We start from the raw sequence: 13842 nt of genomic DNA, 5'->3' as shown, positions 1-13842 counted from the left end.
ATTAAAGGCCTCAGATGTGAGGAATCCGGGCTAAGAACTATTTTTTGTTTGTTTTTTGGACATTTGTTTGGGAAGGGACAGAAACCGGGGCAGGGAGGGGAGAGAGAATAGAATTATAAAATGTTATGATTTGCTTATTTGGTTAATGTGACCTATAATCAATATAATAAAGGGAAAAATTTGTGGAAGGGAAGTTAGATCGACCTTAAAAAAAAGAAATTAATGATTATAAGAGAATCGGATAAGTTGAATATAGATAAACAAAAAGAATTAAATTTTAAAAGTAATATTAATATGTTTAAGAGGCTAGGTAAGAACTTGCTGAATTAATTATTGGAATTGGGATGTAAGAAGAGGGGGTGGGGGGAAGTCAATGAAAGAGGGTAAAGAAAATTAGGGTATGAAATTGTATTTGTTTGTTTTTGTCTTTGTGTGTGTGTCTGTTGTTATAAAATGTAAAAACCCAATAAAAATTATTATTATTATTATTTTTTTAAAAAAGAGAGAATATCATTGCAGAAAGCGCCATTACAAATTAAGGAAGGTGGCTTTGGAATTGCAAATCTGAAATTATACCATCATGCTTATTTATTGTTAAGTATCAGACACTGGAGACCTGCTGGTGGTCTTAATCTCAAGAGTTGGGCAACTTTAGAGAATACATACATACATACATACATACATACATACATACATACAGTAAAGCCTTTGGTTAGGTGGACAGTATTAGGATTCATTCTGTGGGGAAATCCTACTTTATACTTTTATTTATTTATTAATGAAATGCTTCTAATATTTTTTAATACAATCTCTCACACCCAACATCCTTCCACAGCATGGAATCCTCCACCCCGTTACAGGAAGGGAAGATTGGGGAAGTCTGGCTCCACTTTCTCCAGTGGTCAGTAGCTGCCACTGTATCTAAGGTCTTCTCCAGGCATTATACATCTCACAAACATTGCTTCCCATTAAATGGTTGGCATGTTTGGAATCAAAGCATGAGAAGAGCACCTGCCTAAGCCTAGTAGAGAGTTACAATTTTCAGTTGCATAGATTGCTTTGTGCCTGGGGGAAATAATTGTGCATTAAAAATTGTGCTCCCCATCTATCATTGCACCCAGCTATAAAGGACAAGTCTGCCTTGCAACTTTTCTGAGTGAGTTTTCATGCCAAGAAATGCTCCAAAGTTCCATGAGACACAATGAGAGAATGAATTTCCTTTGGCTAACTACAGAAAACCTGCAATAGTCATACCCCATAGACCTTCATAGACCTCCAGGACCCCATAGACCTCCGGGAGAGACCCACCCTGGCTTCAGTCCCTTTCATCTCAGAGGGGCTGACCCAGGAGCATCCAGGGAACTGAAGTGAAGCAGAAACACATCAATATATTACTCACGCATCAACCCAGTTCAACGGGGTTCTGGAGAAGGTGAAGGGCAAACGATCTCCAATGAATTTTGAAGATACGATTCCACTAATGAGATGGTTTCCTGGTCTGTAAAAATTCACAGCATAATTGAAATCCCTGACCAGATTCAGTGAGCATTTTGCCTTCTGCTGCATACCGGAGGTTACAAGAGGGAGCAACAAGAGCAGTGATATCATTCTGAATCCACCTGCTACACTTCCCTTCTGACTTTTTCTCTCAATTTCATAACCAGCTAATCAGAAGAAGCCTAAACTCTTGCAAAGACACGTCCAGCTCTGGCTACAGAGACAAAGAGGAAAGGATACAGCTCTGTGGTAGATCTTTGACTTGCACCCAAAAGTGCCAGGTTCAACCTCTCCTGTTTCGGGTAGGGCTGAAGATGTCCTCTACTTGGAGAGCTGCCACCAGTCAGTAGATAGTACTAAGCTAGAAGGCAGCCTCCTATGTTCTGATTAAGCTACACAAGGACTTATCCCCTACACCCTTTCACCTGACGTATATAATACATTTTATACATCAGACTTTTCAGGCACAGTGGAGTAAATAACCTCCTGCTGCTCTTGATTTTGATGTTTGTGTTATTGTTCCCAAAGGCAACATTTGAAGGGTGTGCAAGGGGGATAAGAAAAGATCACTGTGGTTCTGATAATTGTAAGGGGAAGAAAGGTCTCCTCTAGGAGCAGGTGCAAGCAGGAGAAAAACATGTTGACTCAAGAGACTGACAAGGTTCAAGGAGGGAGAAAGTTGAGTTTGGCTGAACATGATTGACATCAGAAGAGCCCTGAAGCTGGATCAGGCAAAGGGACTCAAAATGGACAACCAGTTGCCCCAAAGGGAAGCCCACAAGGAAGGGGTCAGTGCAGCAGCCCTTTCCCTACATGGGATTCCCAACAACTGGAACTCAGAGTCTTCCTGCCTCAAACAGTGAAGGGAGGACCTATCCATAAGGACTAGCGGCTGTTTATAGCCTTATCCACCTCCATGATGTGGCCTAAATTTCTATTTTTATTTTAAACAAAATTCAAATACCACTTTATTGTAGATAGAGCTTTACAAAAAATAACCCATAAAGTCCAGCATCCTCTTCTCAAAATGGACAACCAGTGGCCCCAAAGGAAGCCCACAAGAAAGGGGTCAGTGCAGCAGCCCTTTCCTTACATGGGATTCCCAAAAACTAGCACTCTACATGATTCAGGTAGTTTAGGTTCATTTGTTAGGAACAGCTGTAATTATAGCTTCTGAACTCTAGGAGGTTTGGGGGGAAAGATTTGTAGATCATTTTTGTATTAACTTGATATTTTATCAGTGGGAAGTTTTAAAAAGGTTGCTTTTGTTTTGCAATGAATAAATTATGTTTTGCACCTCTTCCTCGGTGACTTATGACTCTAAGAATAAGACTTTGAGATAGTGAGATGAAACTTTAGGCTTGAGCATTGCCTCTTTACACTCCATGGCCACAGCCACAGCCACGGCCTTCTGCCTCTGCACAATCTACGAGGCCTTCGAGGAAGACAAAGTCCTCTTGATGTTGTCCCAGCCTGGCTGCCGCTGCCATGGCAGACTTTGCCTACCTGCTGCCCGTGATGCAACATCCGCTGGCCACAGAGAAAAAAATACAAATGGTAGCAAATCATCATTGTCCTTTAGTAAGGCAATAAGCTTATGAAATACAGCTAACAGCCCAATAATGTATAAACCTTTGCTACAAAGATATTGAGGATACTGTCTGCCATTCAAGTGACTTCTCAAAAAGTATTTCAGGGAAGCGAGAGGCACAGGAAAAGATTCCTGGAATAATAAAGAGCTTGGAGCATGTGAGGACAGACTGGTGCGTTTTTGGTTTTTCAGTAGAGAGAAGCTAGAATTTAATCAAGTTCTGAACTCCTTGGAGAAACACTAGAACTCAGCACCACCTGGTGAAAATGATGGACGATGCTTTGAATACAAACCAAAAGAAGGACAAATAATTTCACTCTCTATATATTTTTATTTATTTCTTTAAGATTTTTCACTTGCTCTCTGCCATAAAGCCCCAGAATGGATTACAATATATAATTAAAGCAACAACAACAACAACAAACTGTTACAATAATTAACCAACAAGAACAACTCCAAAGAGAACAGAATAGTATGACATATGTGTTGTTGATAAGCAGTGTCCCGTGCACAGCGGAAGGATGAGGAGTACGTGCCACATACTCTATATTGCTTTATTTACACTTCAAAGCTGGTATGTTACAGAAAAACATCTTGCCTCTGCCGGAGCAGAGAAAAGCATCCTCTCTCCTCTATAGCACGGAGAGAAAAAAAAAAAACACACACTGAACTGCAAAGGACAGTGAAAAACAGGAAACCAGTGTACGTCACATCCAGTCTCCCTTTCCCGTGGGAAAACCCAACAGTACGCTGACTGTGGAATGTAAACACCTGTCTTGTGACAAGCACTTCGCTGCACAGTGAAGAGAGCAGAAACCAACAATATGGAAGTCTGAAATAAGTAATTATTGTTGCTGTGGAAAAAGAAGTGAAACAGAAAGCCACAGGCCTTGCATGCCATCCAAATATGAATATGTATATTATTTATTTGTGTGGCTGAAGCCATTACAAGAGACAAAAAATGCAAACAGAATATAATGCATTACACAGTTATAATAAATATTGAAACCAGGAATTCTGTCAGGGAAGGGTTTGCTCCTCTGAATAATCTAACTTATAAACACCACAAACTTTTCTCCTTAATAATGCCACTCTGAAGGCAAAACAGGCCGTTTTTCAGTGGTGGAGGGAGATCTGATCCCTAATAAAAAATTAACACAACTATATTTATTCCGGGGTATTTCCAGATTCTTTTTTCTTTATTTCTTTCATTTTACCCATATTTCTGCACCATAACTGATTTGTAGAATGGATCCTACCCAGAAATGGTTTTGGTCCCAACATGAAGCCATGGTTCTGGTCCACATTCAGCTGTAGGAAGTACTTATTAGTAAGTATTGTTGTAAGTATTTCACTTACTACTAAGAGGTAGCGCACAGCTCCTCCCCCACCCAATCCAGGCCAATTTGGGGCAAAGCCTCCTGGATCGACCCCCAAATTAAGCCTAATAAAATATATGGTTGAGAAAGTGACAGGGGAAGGAGATACTCTGTCGGCTTCCAACACCTGAACAAGAGAGTTCAATTCTGCAGGGGACTGCTTCAAACTATTTATTAGAGTTCCGCCCTATTACAGATCCAATGTTGTCTTTAGTGTTTTGTAGTCAGATGCTCCTTTGTGTTCAGATCAGGCCTCAGTAAAATAATGTAGCACTTGGGCATGAAGATGCAGCCCAGGAGCCCAGCACAGGAGACTAAGATGGAGAAGACCTGCACAGCTACCATGTATTTCCCCTTGGTGCTCAGGTAGGTGGGCACAAAGGACACCCAAACACTGCAGAAGACCAGCATGCTGAAGGTGATCAGCTTGGCTTCATTGAAGGCCCCAGGCAGATTCCTGGCTAAGAAAGCCACTGTGAAGCAGATGGCAGCCAGGAAGCCCATGTAGCCAAGAGCACTGTAAAACATGGCAACAGACCCTTCGTTGCATTGGACAATGATTTCTCCAAGCTGGGAGCTCATGTCAAATTCTGGGAATGGAGGAGAGATCCCTAGCCAGATGGAACAGATGAGACCTTGGACACTGGAGCAGGAAACGACAATGGAGTGGGCCAAACTCTTCCCCAGCCATCTCCTCAGTTTGTTCCCTGGTTTAGTGGCCAAGAAGGCCAGCACCACAGTGATGGTTTTTGCCAACACAGAAGAGACAGCAACTGAGAAGATGAGGCTGAAGGTTGTCTGTCGGAGAAGGCAGGTCACTTTCCTTGGCTGTCCAATGAAGAGGAAGGAGGACAAAAAGGAGAGCAGTAGAGAGATGAGGAGGATGTAGGAGAGGTCCCGATTGTTGGCTTTGACTATTGGAGTTTCTTTGTATTTAATGAAGATTGCCAGCACAAAGCCTGTAGTTAAGGATAAGAAGAGAGCAAGGGAAGCCAAGAGGATCCCCCAATACTCTTTGTAGTCTAGGAAGTTGATAATCTTGGGAAGACATTGATCTTGGTCCTTGTTTGGATGCTGATCTTCTGGACATTTGGTGCAGTGCGTTGCATCTGAGAATGAGAAAAAGAGTGGCTTTAGTATTCCTTGCATCCATAACCACGTAGCTTCAAATACTTTTTTTGGGGGGGGTACTGATCTTCTGGAGGTGAGGAAATAACAATGTGAAAGATTTAGTTTTATTTGTGTATAGAGTGGTACCTCTGGATACGCATTCCTCTGGTTGTGTATCCTTCAAGTTACACACGTGGCAAACCCAGAAGTATTTTTCCAGCTTTTGCCATGCATGAATGTTCAGAAGCACTCCCTGCACTGTTCGCATGCACAGAACAGGCACCTCCGGTTGCAAATTCCTCGGGATCCAACCGGAGCTCCAGAACGGATCCTGTGCCAACAGGAGGTACCACTGTATATTAAATTGTCATTGTTGCACCCCTCCTTTCCTCCAAGGACCTAGAGTTGACACACAAGATTTTTCTCACTTTTCATCCCCTTGGGATGTAGGTAAAGCTGAGAGGCAATGACCTCCCTCGAGGTGTCTCTGCTGTCTTCATTCTCCCACTCTCTTTGCCTGGTGAAGACACATTTCTGTACCTTCACCTTTGGCAGCTAAGGTGATTTGTTTTGTGGGAGATGATTACAAACTCCGAAGGTGACTCAGCTACAGTGGGTTGTTGTTTTTTAAAAGCATTTAAAATGTGTTATAACACTGTGGCACCAGATGACACTGTAGAGTGATTTCCCATTATGATGTTTACAACACATTTTCCTGAAACTTTTTTTGTATGTCTAAATTCAGCCCTAGATCCTTGTTAAGAAATTTCTCTCAGATCTCAACAGAAAATGTATCTGAGTGAATCTTTGCCCTCTTTCTATTCCCCCAAGAAATGGCCTCTCCCTTGGAGTCACCCACCTTCCTGGGTGGAGATGGTCCCTTCCGCACATGGAGAACAAACATAGCAGCAAACTGGCTCCCCTTCTTGGATCACCTTGAAATATCCAGGGTGACAGCTTTCGGTACATCTGGAGCAAGGCACAGTCTAAGCACAAAGAGAGGAAGGTGCATCAAGGGGACAATTTCTCTCTATGGAATTGGTTGATAGAGTCTGGAATGGGCCCAACAGCATCTCATGGACCACTAGCCCTGCCAGGACTTCTGGCACGTTCCCCAAAAACCTCTTTGGTGTGTTTCCTTGCTTGCTTCAAAATTCATTGTTCCTCTTTTCTATTCCTATACATGATGTCACTGTCAAACCCAAATTTCCAGATTTCAAAATGGAATGTGGATATTCCATGTCCATTTCATGGATATGGGGCTCAAGGTATGAGGGGGACACCCTTGTATGCCAGCTCCCACCCCTGCACTGAGCAAAGGACTGCAGTCCAAGTCCTGTGTGAATTATTCCACAAATAAATGTATATCAACAGATGCCATACAGAAAAAGTTTCCCCCACCTGGTTAAACCTCTGGGGCCACAAAATAGCATCCGAGTTGATAGAGAACCTTGTGTCAAAGGATGTCTCTCTCTCGATACTCCCAATTTTCACTCTGGCACGAGACTCGTTGGGAAACACCACCCAGTTCACAAGGTCATAGTTGCCTGGCAGCTCCCCATTCTCATCCAACTGCATTCCACCCATGGAGGTATTAGAAAACTGGGTTGCTCTTAAGAAGGGGTGAAGCTGGAATGAAAGTTGCTGGGAGTCACAGGCAGGCAGAGTGTTTTTGTTATGTGAATAGTGATGAAGACCCCCCTGGGTGGGTTACATGGACCCCCAGTGGGAACAACTGACCTAGATCAGTTTGAGAACCAGTCATTCCATCCCAGTGTACATCGAAGAAGAAGAAGAAGAAGAAGAGGAGGAGGAGGAGGAGGAGGAGGAGGTGGAGGAGTTTGGATTTGATATCCCGCTTTATCACTGCCCTAGGGAGTCTCAAAGCGGCCAACAATCTCCTTTCCCTTCCTCCCCCACAACAAACACTCTGTGTGGTGAGTGAGGCTGAGAGACTTCAGAGAAGTGTGACTAGCCCAAGGTCACCCAGCAGCTGCATGTGGAGGAGCGGAGACGCGAACCCGGTTCACCAGATTACTAGACCACTGCTCTTAACCACTACACCACACTGGCTCTCATCTTAGTGGAATGAAACATTGTAGAAAAACAGAAACAGTGCCAATTGCGACAATCACTGCTTTGTTGCACCCCAGGTGCTAATTTCTGCACATAGACACAAAGTTAGAAAGTTCCAATTATTATTTTTTTATTTTTAAAAAACATCTTTGCTTTCAATAAGCATTTCCAGCACGTGGAAAAGGTCCCTGCTATGGCTATTCTTTTTGTCTTCTGTTTTATCCTATACACAGTTGGTGTTGTTTTGAAACTTTCAGCATTTTTAATTCTGTTCTGTTGGTATATTATAAAACAACCAGTGTTTTTACACACAAACACACACACACACACACACACACACAAAATAAAGGGCAGTATATAAAGATTAAAATAGAAAAAGCTCAATGAGTGTACATCTCAGCATCATGGGGAAGACCTGTGTGACCAGAAGGCTTGTGTTCCCACTCCATCCGTGTTGCAGCTGCTCACTGAAGGCCAGCAGAGACAGAGGAGGAGATGAGGACACACCAAGTGGGTCTCTCTCAGAGCCCTAAGGAGTAACCACTGGAAAATGGGATAGTCTTCTTCTGACATACCCATGGTGGGCAGAAATATTGCTCTGCACCAGAACCTCATCAATTGGATTTGCGTCAAAAAAGGACAGATTCTTCGTCCTGCTACTAGATCTTATTTCACAGTTGTGAGGATGGATTGAAGTTTGCAAAAAGGTGAAAGGAAATACCTGCCATGGCTGTAGACTTTGACACCCCAAACTGTCTGTCCCACTCATCCTCGGCATCCGTTTTGATCTCGATGAACATGCAGCATGTAAAGCGTGCGCCACGGCTTGGACTTGGAAGTAAGTGCTGTAGCTGTCTTGGGAGAGGGATCTCTCCAGCTCCTCCTGGGGCAGAGTCTCCAGCTTCTCCCTCTCGGTGCATTTTGTCCGACCTTTCACAGACAAGGTATGCTTCGCATAAAAGCAATAAAATGCTTTTCTCCAAAACCAATAAAGAAGATATGAAGACGGTGTATAGTAGTCATGTATGGTTCTTTTTTTGGTCTTCATTACAAAGGAGAAGGAACCATGGATGGGATGGAAAAACTCTGGACCCAAAAGTAAATTATAGTTGATGTCCTGAAAATCTGTTGTGATCCAAACTCTTGCCTGAGCTTCTTTATGGTATCTTTGTTGTAGGGCCATGACTGGTATCCATCCTGTGTAAGTGTTCTCATAGTATAGAAATACATTGACTTGTCTCCATATCATAACTGGCACATTTGGCACAAGTGATCGATATGGATTGCTTTCTGATAGCTTATGTGTGAAGGCGACACAGATTCCACTGTGGATCATCTGAGATGTCAGGGCACCCACAAACCTTTCTCCGTTCTCATTTTCTGGAGCAAAGAGGCCAACCCATGTCCATCCGAAATGCAGGAGCAGCTTGATAATCCCCTGGGACTGAGTATCTTCTTTGGGGAGCATCCGGTAGACAAAAGGGAACTGGGATTTATCACCCAGAATCTGAGCATTAAAGCCATAACTGATCTAGTGAGGGAAGGGAGAGATTAGTGATTTGTTTTGGTCACAAGGTAAACATCTTGACTCCCCTGGATAAAAAATGGGATTTTATTCTGTCCTTCATACCTGTGGGATTTTGTAGATGCCTGATATGGTTGAAATCTGTTTAGAGATTACAGAATTGGCCCCTTCAAGAACACCCAGCAGGTTATTATTCCCCTTTCCACAGGTATAGTTTGGGATGTTGCTTTCCCCACCCGATAGCAGGTCTAGCATGACATCGGAAGTCATCCTTGCATCGAAAAAGTTCTCATAGAGGTTGTAGCCCAGGGTGAGGTTGGGTAAGAGCTCAGGGTCCATGTTGATCTCTTGGATGGTGAACAGGAAAGACAAGATGTGCCAGTAGCGTCTATCTGACACACTGCAATAAACAGATTAATAAAACAATTTGAAACTGCTGTTCACCATTTAATGAAAAGAACTATGTTATGATCACCAAAGAGCAGCTTGTACGTTTGTAGTGAGGGATGAGAAGAGACATATCCTTGTTTCAAGTTAAAAATCAATTCCCCGCTTCAGAATAAAAATGGTGAGGTGTACTCTCTTCATTGAAGAAGCAGAAAAACCCACAACTTTCAAAAAACAAAACTGAAGGCATTCTATTTTAAAGGTTTGTGAAATGTAGGGGCCTTGTTGCCAAGGTTACAGTTGCTTTGGGGGTATCGTTGTCTTGAATAGATGCCCAGTTGCTGAAATGGAGATCTCAGCCTACAAGTCTATCCCCACCACCGCCGCCATATCCAGTCCTGGCATCTTCTTCCCTCACCTCAATGCATCCTTTTCATCCCTGATCAGATTCCTTTGAGCAAGCAACACAGCAGGGATGACAAAGGGAAACACGACAGGTGTGTGATAAACCTGTGTCCCTCCATATGTTGCAGGACTCCAGTTCCCATCAGCCCCCCCGGCAGCATAGCCAGTGACCAGGAGTCAGGGAGATGGAAGTCCAGCAACATCACGATGGTCCCAGTCATGAAATAGGGGCAATTTCCCTAGCAAGTATGGAGTGAGATTGTGTGTGTGTGTGTGTGTGTGTGTGTGTGTGTGTGTGTGTGTGTGTGTAAAGAAGCATAAGAGACACCAGAATACAGTTACTTACTCATCAAACCTAGTTAATGGGGGCTGGGTAAAGACATATGGAAATTGATCGTAAAATTGTTTTGGAGAGATGACCCCACTAACGAGGAAGTCTCCAGGCCGGAAGTAATTCTGCGCTCCCTTTTCTTCCCTGATCAGATTCAGATGGCATTTTGCCTTGGGGTTTCCAAAGACCCCGTGAGGCATCAATAGCAACAGCAGAAGTAGCAACAGCAGGGATACCATTCTGGCTGTAGCTCCTGCACCTTTCCTGTGAGCCAGTATGGTGTAGTGCTTAAGAGCGGTAGTCTCGTAATCTGGTGAACCGGGTTCGCGTCTCCGCTCCTCCACATGCAGCTGCTGGGTGACCTTGAGCTAGTCACACTTCTCTGAAGTCCCTCAGCCCCACTCACCTCACAAAGTGTTTGTTGTGGGAGAGGAAGGGAAAGGAGAATGTTAGCCGCTTTGAGACTCCTTCGGGTAGTGATAAAGCGGGATATCAAATCCAAACTCTTCTTCTTCCTGTGAGCTTATGCAAGGGAAATCTCATGCAAGACCAAAGCTGCAGTGTCATCACCCATGGAGCTAGTGGTGACTGATGACTTCAGAGTTTTTAAAGATCACACACACATCTCCCCCACTTACACCTGCTCTAAATCTTGACTCACTCTGCCACCGACACAGATATTATTCCCCCAGGAACAATGCAATGAGTAGCCTCATGTTGGCCTTGACTCTGAAGCCTGAGCAACATCCATAAATCTCTCTTGGGCTTCGGCTATAGAAAATCACCATGATTTCTGTAATTACAATAGGAAAAAGCTCCTCTCTGCAACATCCTGGAGCCGATGTGTAGTTAGAGGGGAAGCAACAGAGCTGGAGAAAAACATGTTGTGAGGGAAAGCAGATGCAACTCCCTGTCTGACATCAGCCATGTGTTTGTTTGTTTGTTTGTTTGTTTGTTTGTTTGTTTGTTTGTTTGTGAGAGTTTGGACTGAACTTTTCTGACAATAGTATTAGAAGAGCCCGACAACAGTTTCCTTTTTCTAACAGTTAAGATCAGCTTGAGAGTGGAATGGTCTCCCTTGGGGGGAGGGTGTGGACTCTCCTTCCTTGGAGGTTTTAAAGGAGAGGTTGAAAGGCCATCTGTCATGGATGCTTGAGCTGAGGTTCCTGCATTTGCAGGGACTTGGACTAGATGACGCTTGGGGTCCCCTTCCACCTCTACAATTCTATGATTTACACATATATATGCTGTGGGTTAAACCACAGCGGGACTTGCTGATCAGAAGGTCGGCGGTTCGAATCCCCGTGTTGGGGTGAGCTCCCATTGCTCGGTCCCTGCTCCTGCCAACCTAGCAGTTCAAAAGCACGTCAAAGTGCAAGTAGATAAATAGGTACCGCTCCGGCGGGAAGGTAAACAGCCTTTCCGTGCACTGCTGTGGTTCGCCAGAAGCGGCTTAGTCATGCTGGCCACATGACCCGGAAGCTGTACACCGGCTCCCTTGGCCAATAAAGCAAGATGAGCGCCGCAACCCCAGAGTCAGTCACGACTGGACCTAATGGTCAGGGGTCCCTTTACCTTTAGCTTTTACATACACCTGAGTCCAGGCAGAGAGAGAGTCCAAAGCTTTCACATGACACAAGGGTCTGTTAGGATTTTTATCCACCTGTGCTGCTCCAGTATGTAGCACTATGTTTGTTTATATCATGTGAGTGCCTGAGTGCATGAGACAGGAAATCCGAGCACTGTTGGAAGATTAGTTTCATTTCTGTGTGTGATGCTGTTCTGTACTGCTGCTGAGAGAGCACAGACATGCTGATGGATTATTTGTATATAGACTGTAAAATAAAGTAGTTTAGAGCTACTGATTGACTCTTTCTTCTGCTATGAAATGCCATAAGGTAAGTGTGCTCCTCTCAGGAGGGAGGGGTCGCTTATTGCCGGTCTCTCTGGACTGAGGGAGATTTACAGCCAGAGAGTGACCATCGGAGAGAAGCCTTGGTGTCCTGGGAAGTTGGCGGCCTTCCCGGGTGTTTTCCAACAGGGTCCTCCCAACTCCAGACACCAACCGCCAAGTTCTGGCCCTTAACTGCCTCCTCATTCACATTCAAGCTTCGCTTTCAAACTCCCAGCCAATCATCACTCACCACCAACATTCCAATTCCCTCTCCCAGGGCCAGCCCACCTATGAGGGAAGGAGCTGCAACTGCTCCAAGTGGCAGGATCCACAGGGGCAGCAGAGTACGTTTCCGAGCACAATTCAAAATGTTGGTGCTGACCTTTAAAGCCCTAAACGGCCTCGGTCCAGTATATCTGAAGGAGCGTCTCCTCCCCCATCGTTCTGCCCGGACACTGAGGTCCAGCTCCGAGGGCCTTCTGGCGGTTCCCTCACTGCGAGAGGCCAAGTTACAGGGAACCAGGCAGAGGGCCTTCTCGGTAGTGGCGCCCGTCCTGTGGAACGCCCTCCCATCAGATGTCAAAGCGATAAACATCTACCTGACATTCAGAAGACATCTGAAGGCAGCCCTGTTCAGGGAAGTTTTTAATATGTGACATTTTAGTGTATCTTTCATCTTTGTTGGAAGCCGCCCAGAGTGGCTGGGGAAACAAATAATAAATTATTATTATTATTATTATTATTATTATTATTATTATTATTATCAAGCCTCCAAGGGATGCCTGGCCTGCTGCTCCTGCCACAGTGGCAACAACAGCTGAGGGATTGCCCCTTCGAAGCCAGATCTGCCCCTTCCACGGCATCCCTGCCCGTGCTGCCGCTTGGTGAGCAGGAGGGGCTGCTGGTCTCCCTCCCCCTCGTTCCCAATGTAGCTCTTTGTTCCTCCCTTGTTTCCAACATAGATCTTCACTCACCCCGTCTTTCTTGGCAGGTGGACACCATTTTGTGCTTCTCCTCAGGTGCCAAAATGTCTTGGGCCAGCCTCTGTGACTGATCCTTAAGGAGGCTGTGCTTATATAAATAAAGGCCCACTTTTCCACTTAAATCGTTGGTCCGCTGGCGTTCCTCTGTAGAATCAGGAGATTCATTTGGGAGACCATGAAGGGGGGAGAGGAAATAAAACCCTACCGAGGAAATAGGGGGTGATGTATTTGAAGGCTTTATTAACCCAACCTACAAAAAAACCACCATAAAATAACACCCACTCAGGTTAGGAAGCTATCGGATATTAGGTCGATAGATATAGGCAAGCTCTAACACTTACACGGGTTTCTCAGTTAGGAGAAGGCAAGCAGTTTTAATTAAGAGTAGAAATCCAGTAAATGAGAAAAACATCACAGGAAGACAAGACGGCAAGTTTCCAGCAGGGTCCACAGCATGCCAGAAATGACAGAGGGCGCTTCCCTTCCACGTAGAAGAGGTCAGGTGTTTTTGAATAGCCTGCCCACCCCATGTAAAAAATAATGATGATCAAGTGTCCTCGGTTTTCTAAATATTCTCCTCATCACGCTCTACACAAAAGCTTTGACATCCTTATATGATGGAACATGCACAGGGACCGATTCTGAGCGTTTTGCTCCATCTCCA

General features: G+C 44.4%; 1 protein-coding gene across 2 annotated transcripts; it reads right to left on the bottom strand.

Annotated features, from left to right (window-relative positions):
* Positions 1–3946: 3946 nt before the first annotated feature.
* On the bottom strand, positions 3947–10135 carry LOC309334666 (vomeronasal type-2 receptor 26-like). 2 transcript variants are annotated; one of them, XM_081849182.1, is made up of 4 exons: positions 9284–10135; positions 8375–9184; positions 6437–6563; positions 3947–5576 (listed from the first exon to the last, which is right to left on the bottom strand). In XM_081849182.1, exons 1-4 carry the CDS (start codon positions 9515–9517, stop codon positions 4678–4680), a joined length of 2070 nt encoding a protein of 689 aa, XP_081705308.1. In that variant the 5' UTR covers positions 9518–10135; the 3' UTR covers positions 3947–4677. The 2 variants fall into 2 exon arrangements, with proteins under 2 accessions (XP_081705308.1, XP_081705309.1); XM_081849183.1 differs by having other exon boundaries at positions 9415–9471.
* Positions 10136–13842: the final 3707 nt, after the last annotated feature.

Source organism: Podarcis erhardii, assembly GCF_964252035.2.
Source record: "Podarcis erhardii genome assembly, chromosome: 2".
In the NCBI taxonomy this organism is placed as follows: Eukaryota; Metazoa; Chordata; class Lepidosauria; order Squamata; family Lacertidae; genus Podarcis; species Podarcis erhardii.
The sequence above is the reverse complement of the archived record's forward strand: the minus strand, read 5'-3'. Positions and strand labels throughout refer to the sequence as shown.

What these genes read in the sequence shown, in the direction of transcription:
- LOC309334666 (XM_081849182.1), bottom strand. Translation starts at nt 9,517, where the DNA reads ATGGACCCTGAGCTCTTACCCAACCTCACCCTGGGCTACAACCTCTAT. An exon ending in AAAGTCTACAGCCATGGCAG is followed by an intron (nt 6,564 to 8,374) that starts GTATTTCCTTTC and finishes CTTTGTGCTTAG; the next exon opens with ACTGTGCCTTGCTCCAGATG. An exon ending in GACCATCTCCACCCAGGAAG is followed by an intron (nt 5,577 to 6,436) that starts GTGGGTGACTCC and finishes TCTCATTCTCAG; the next exon opens with ATGCAACGCACTGCACCAAA.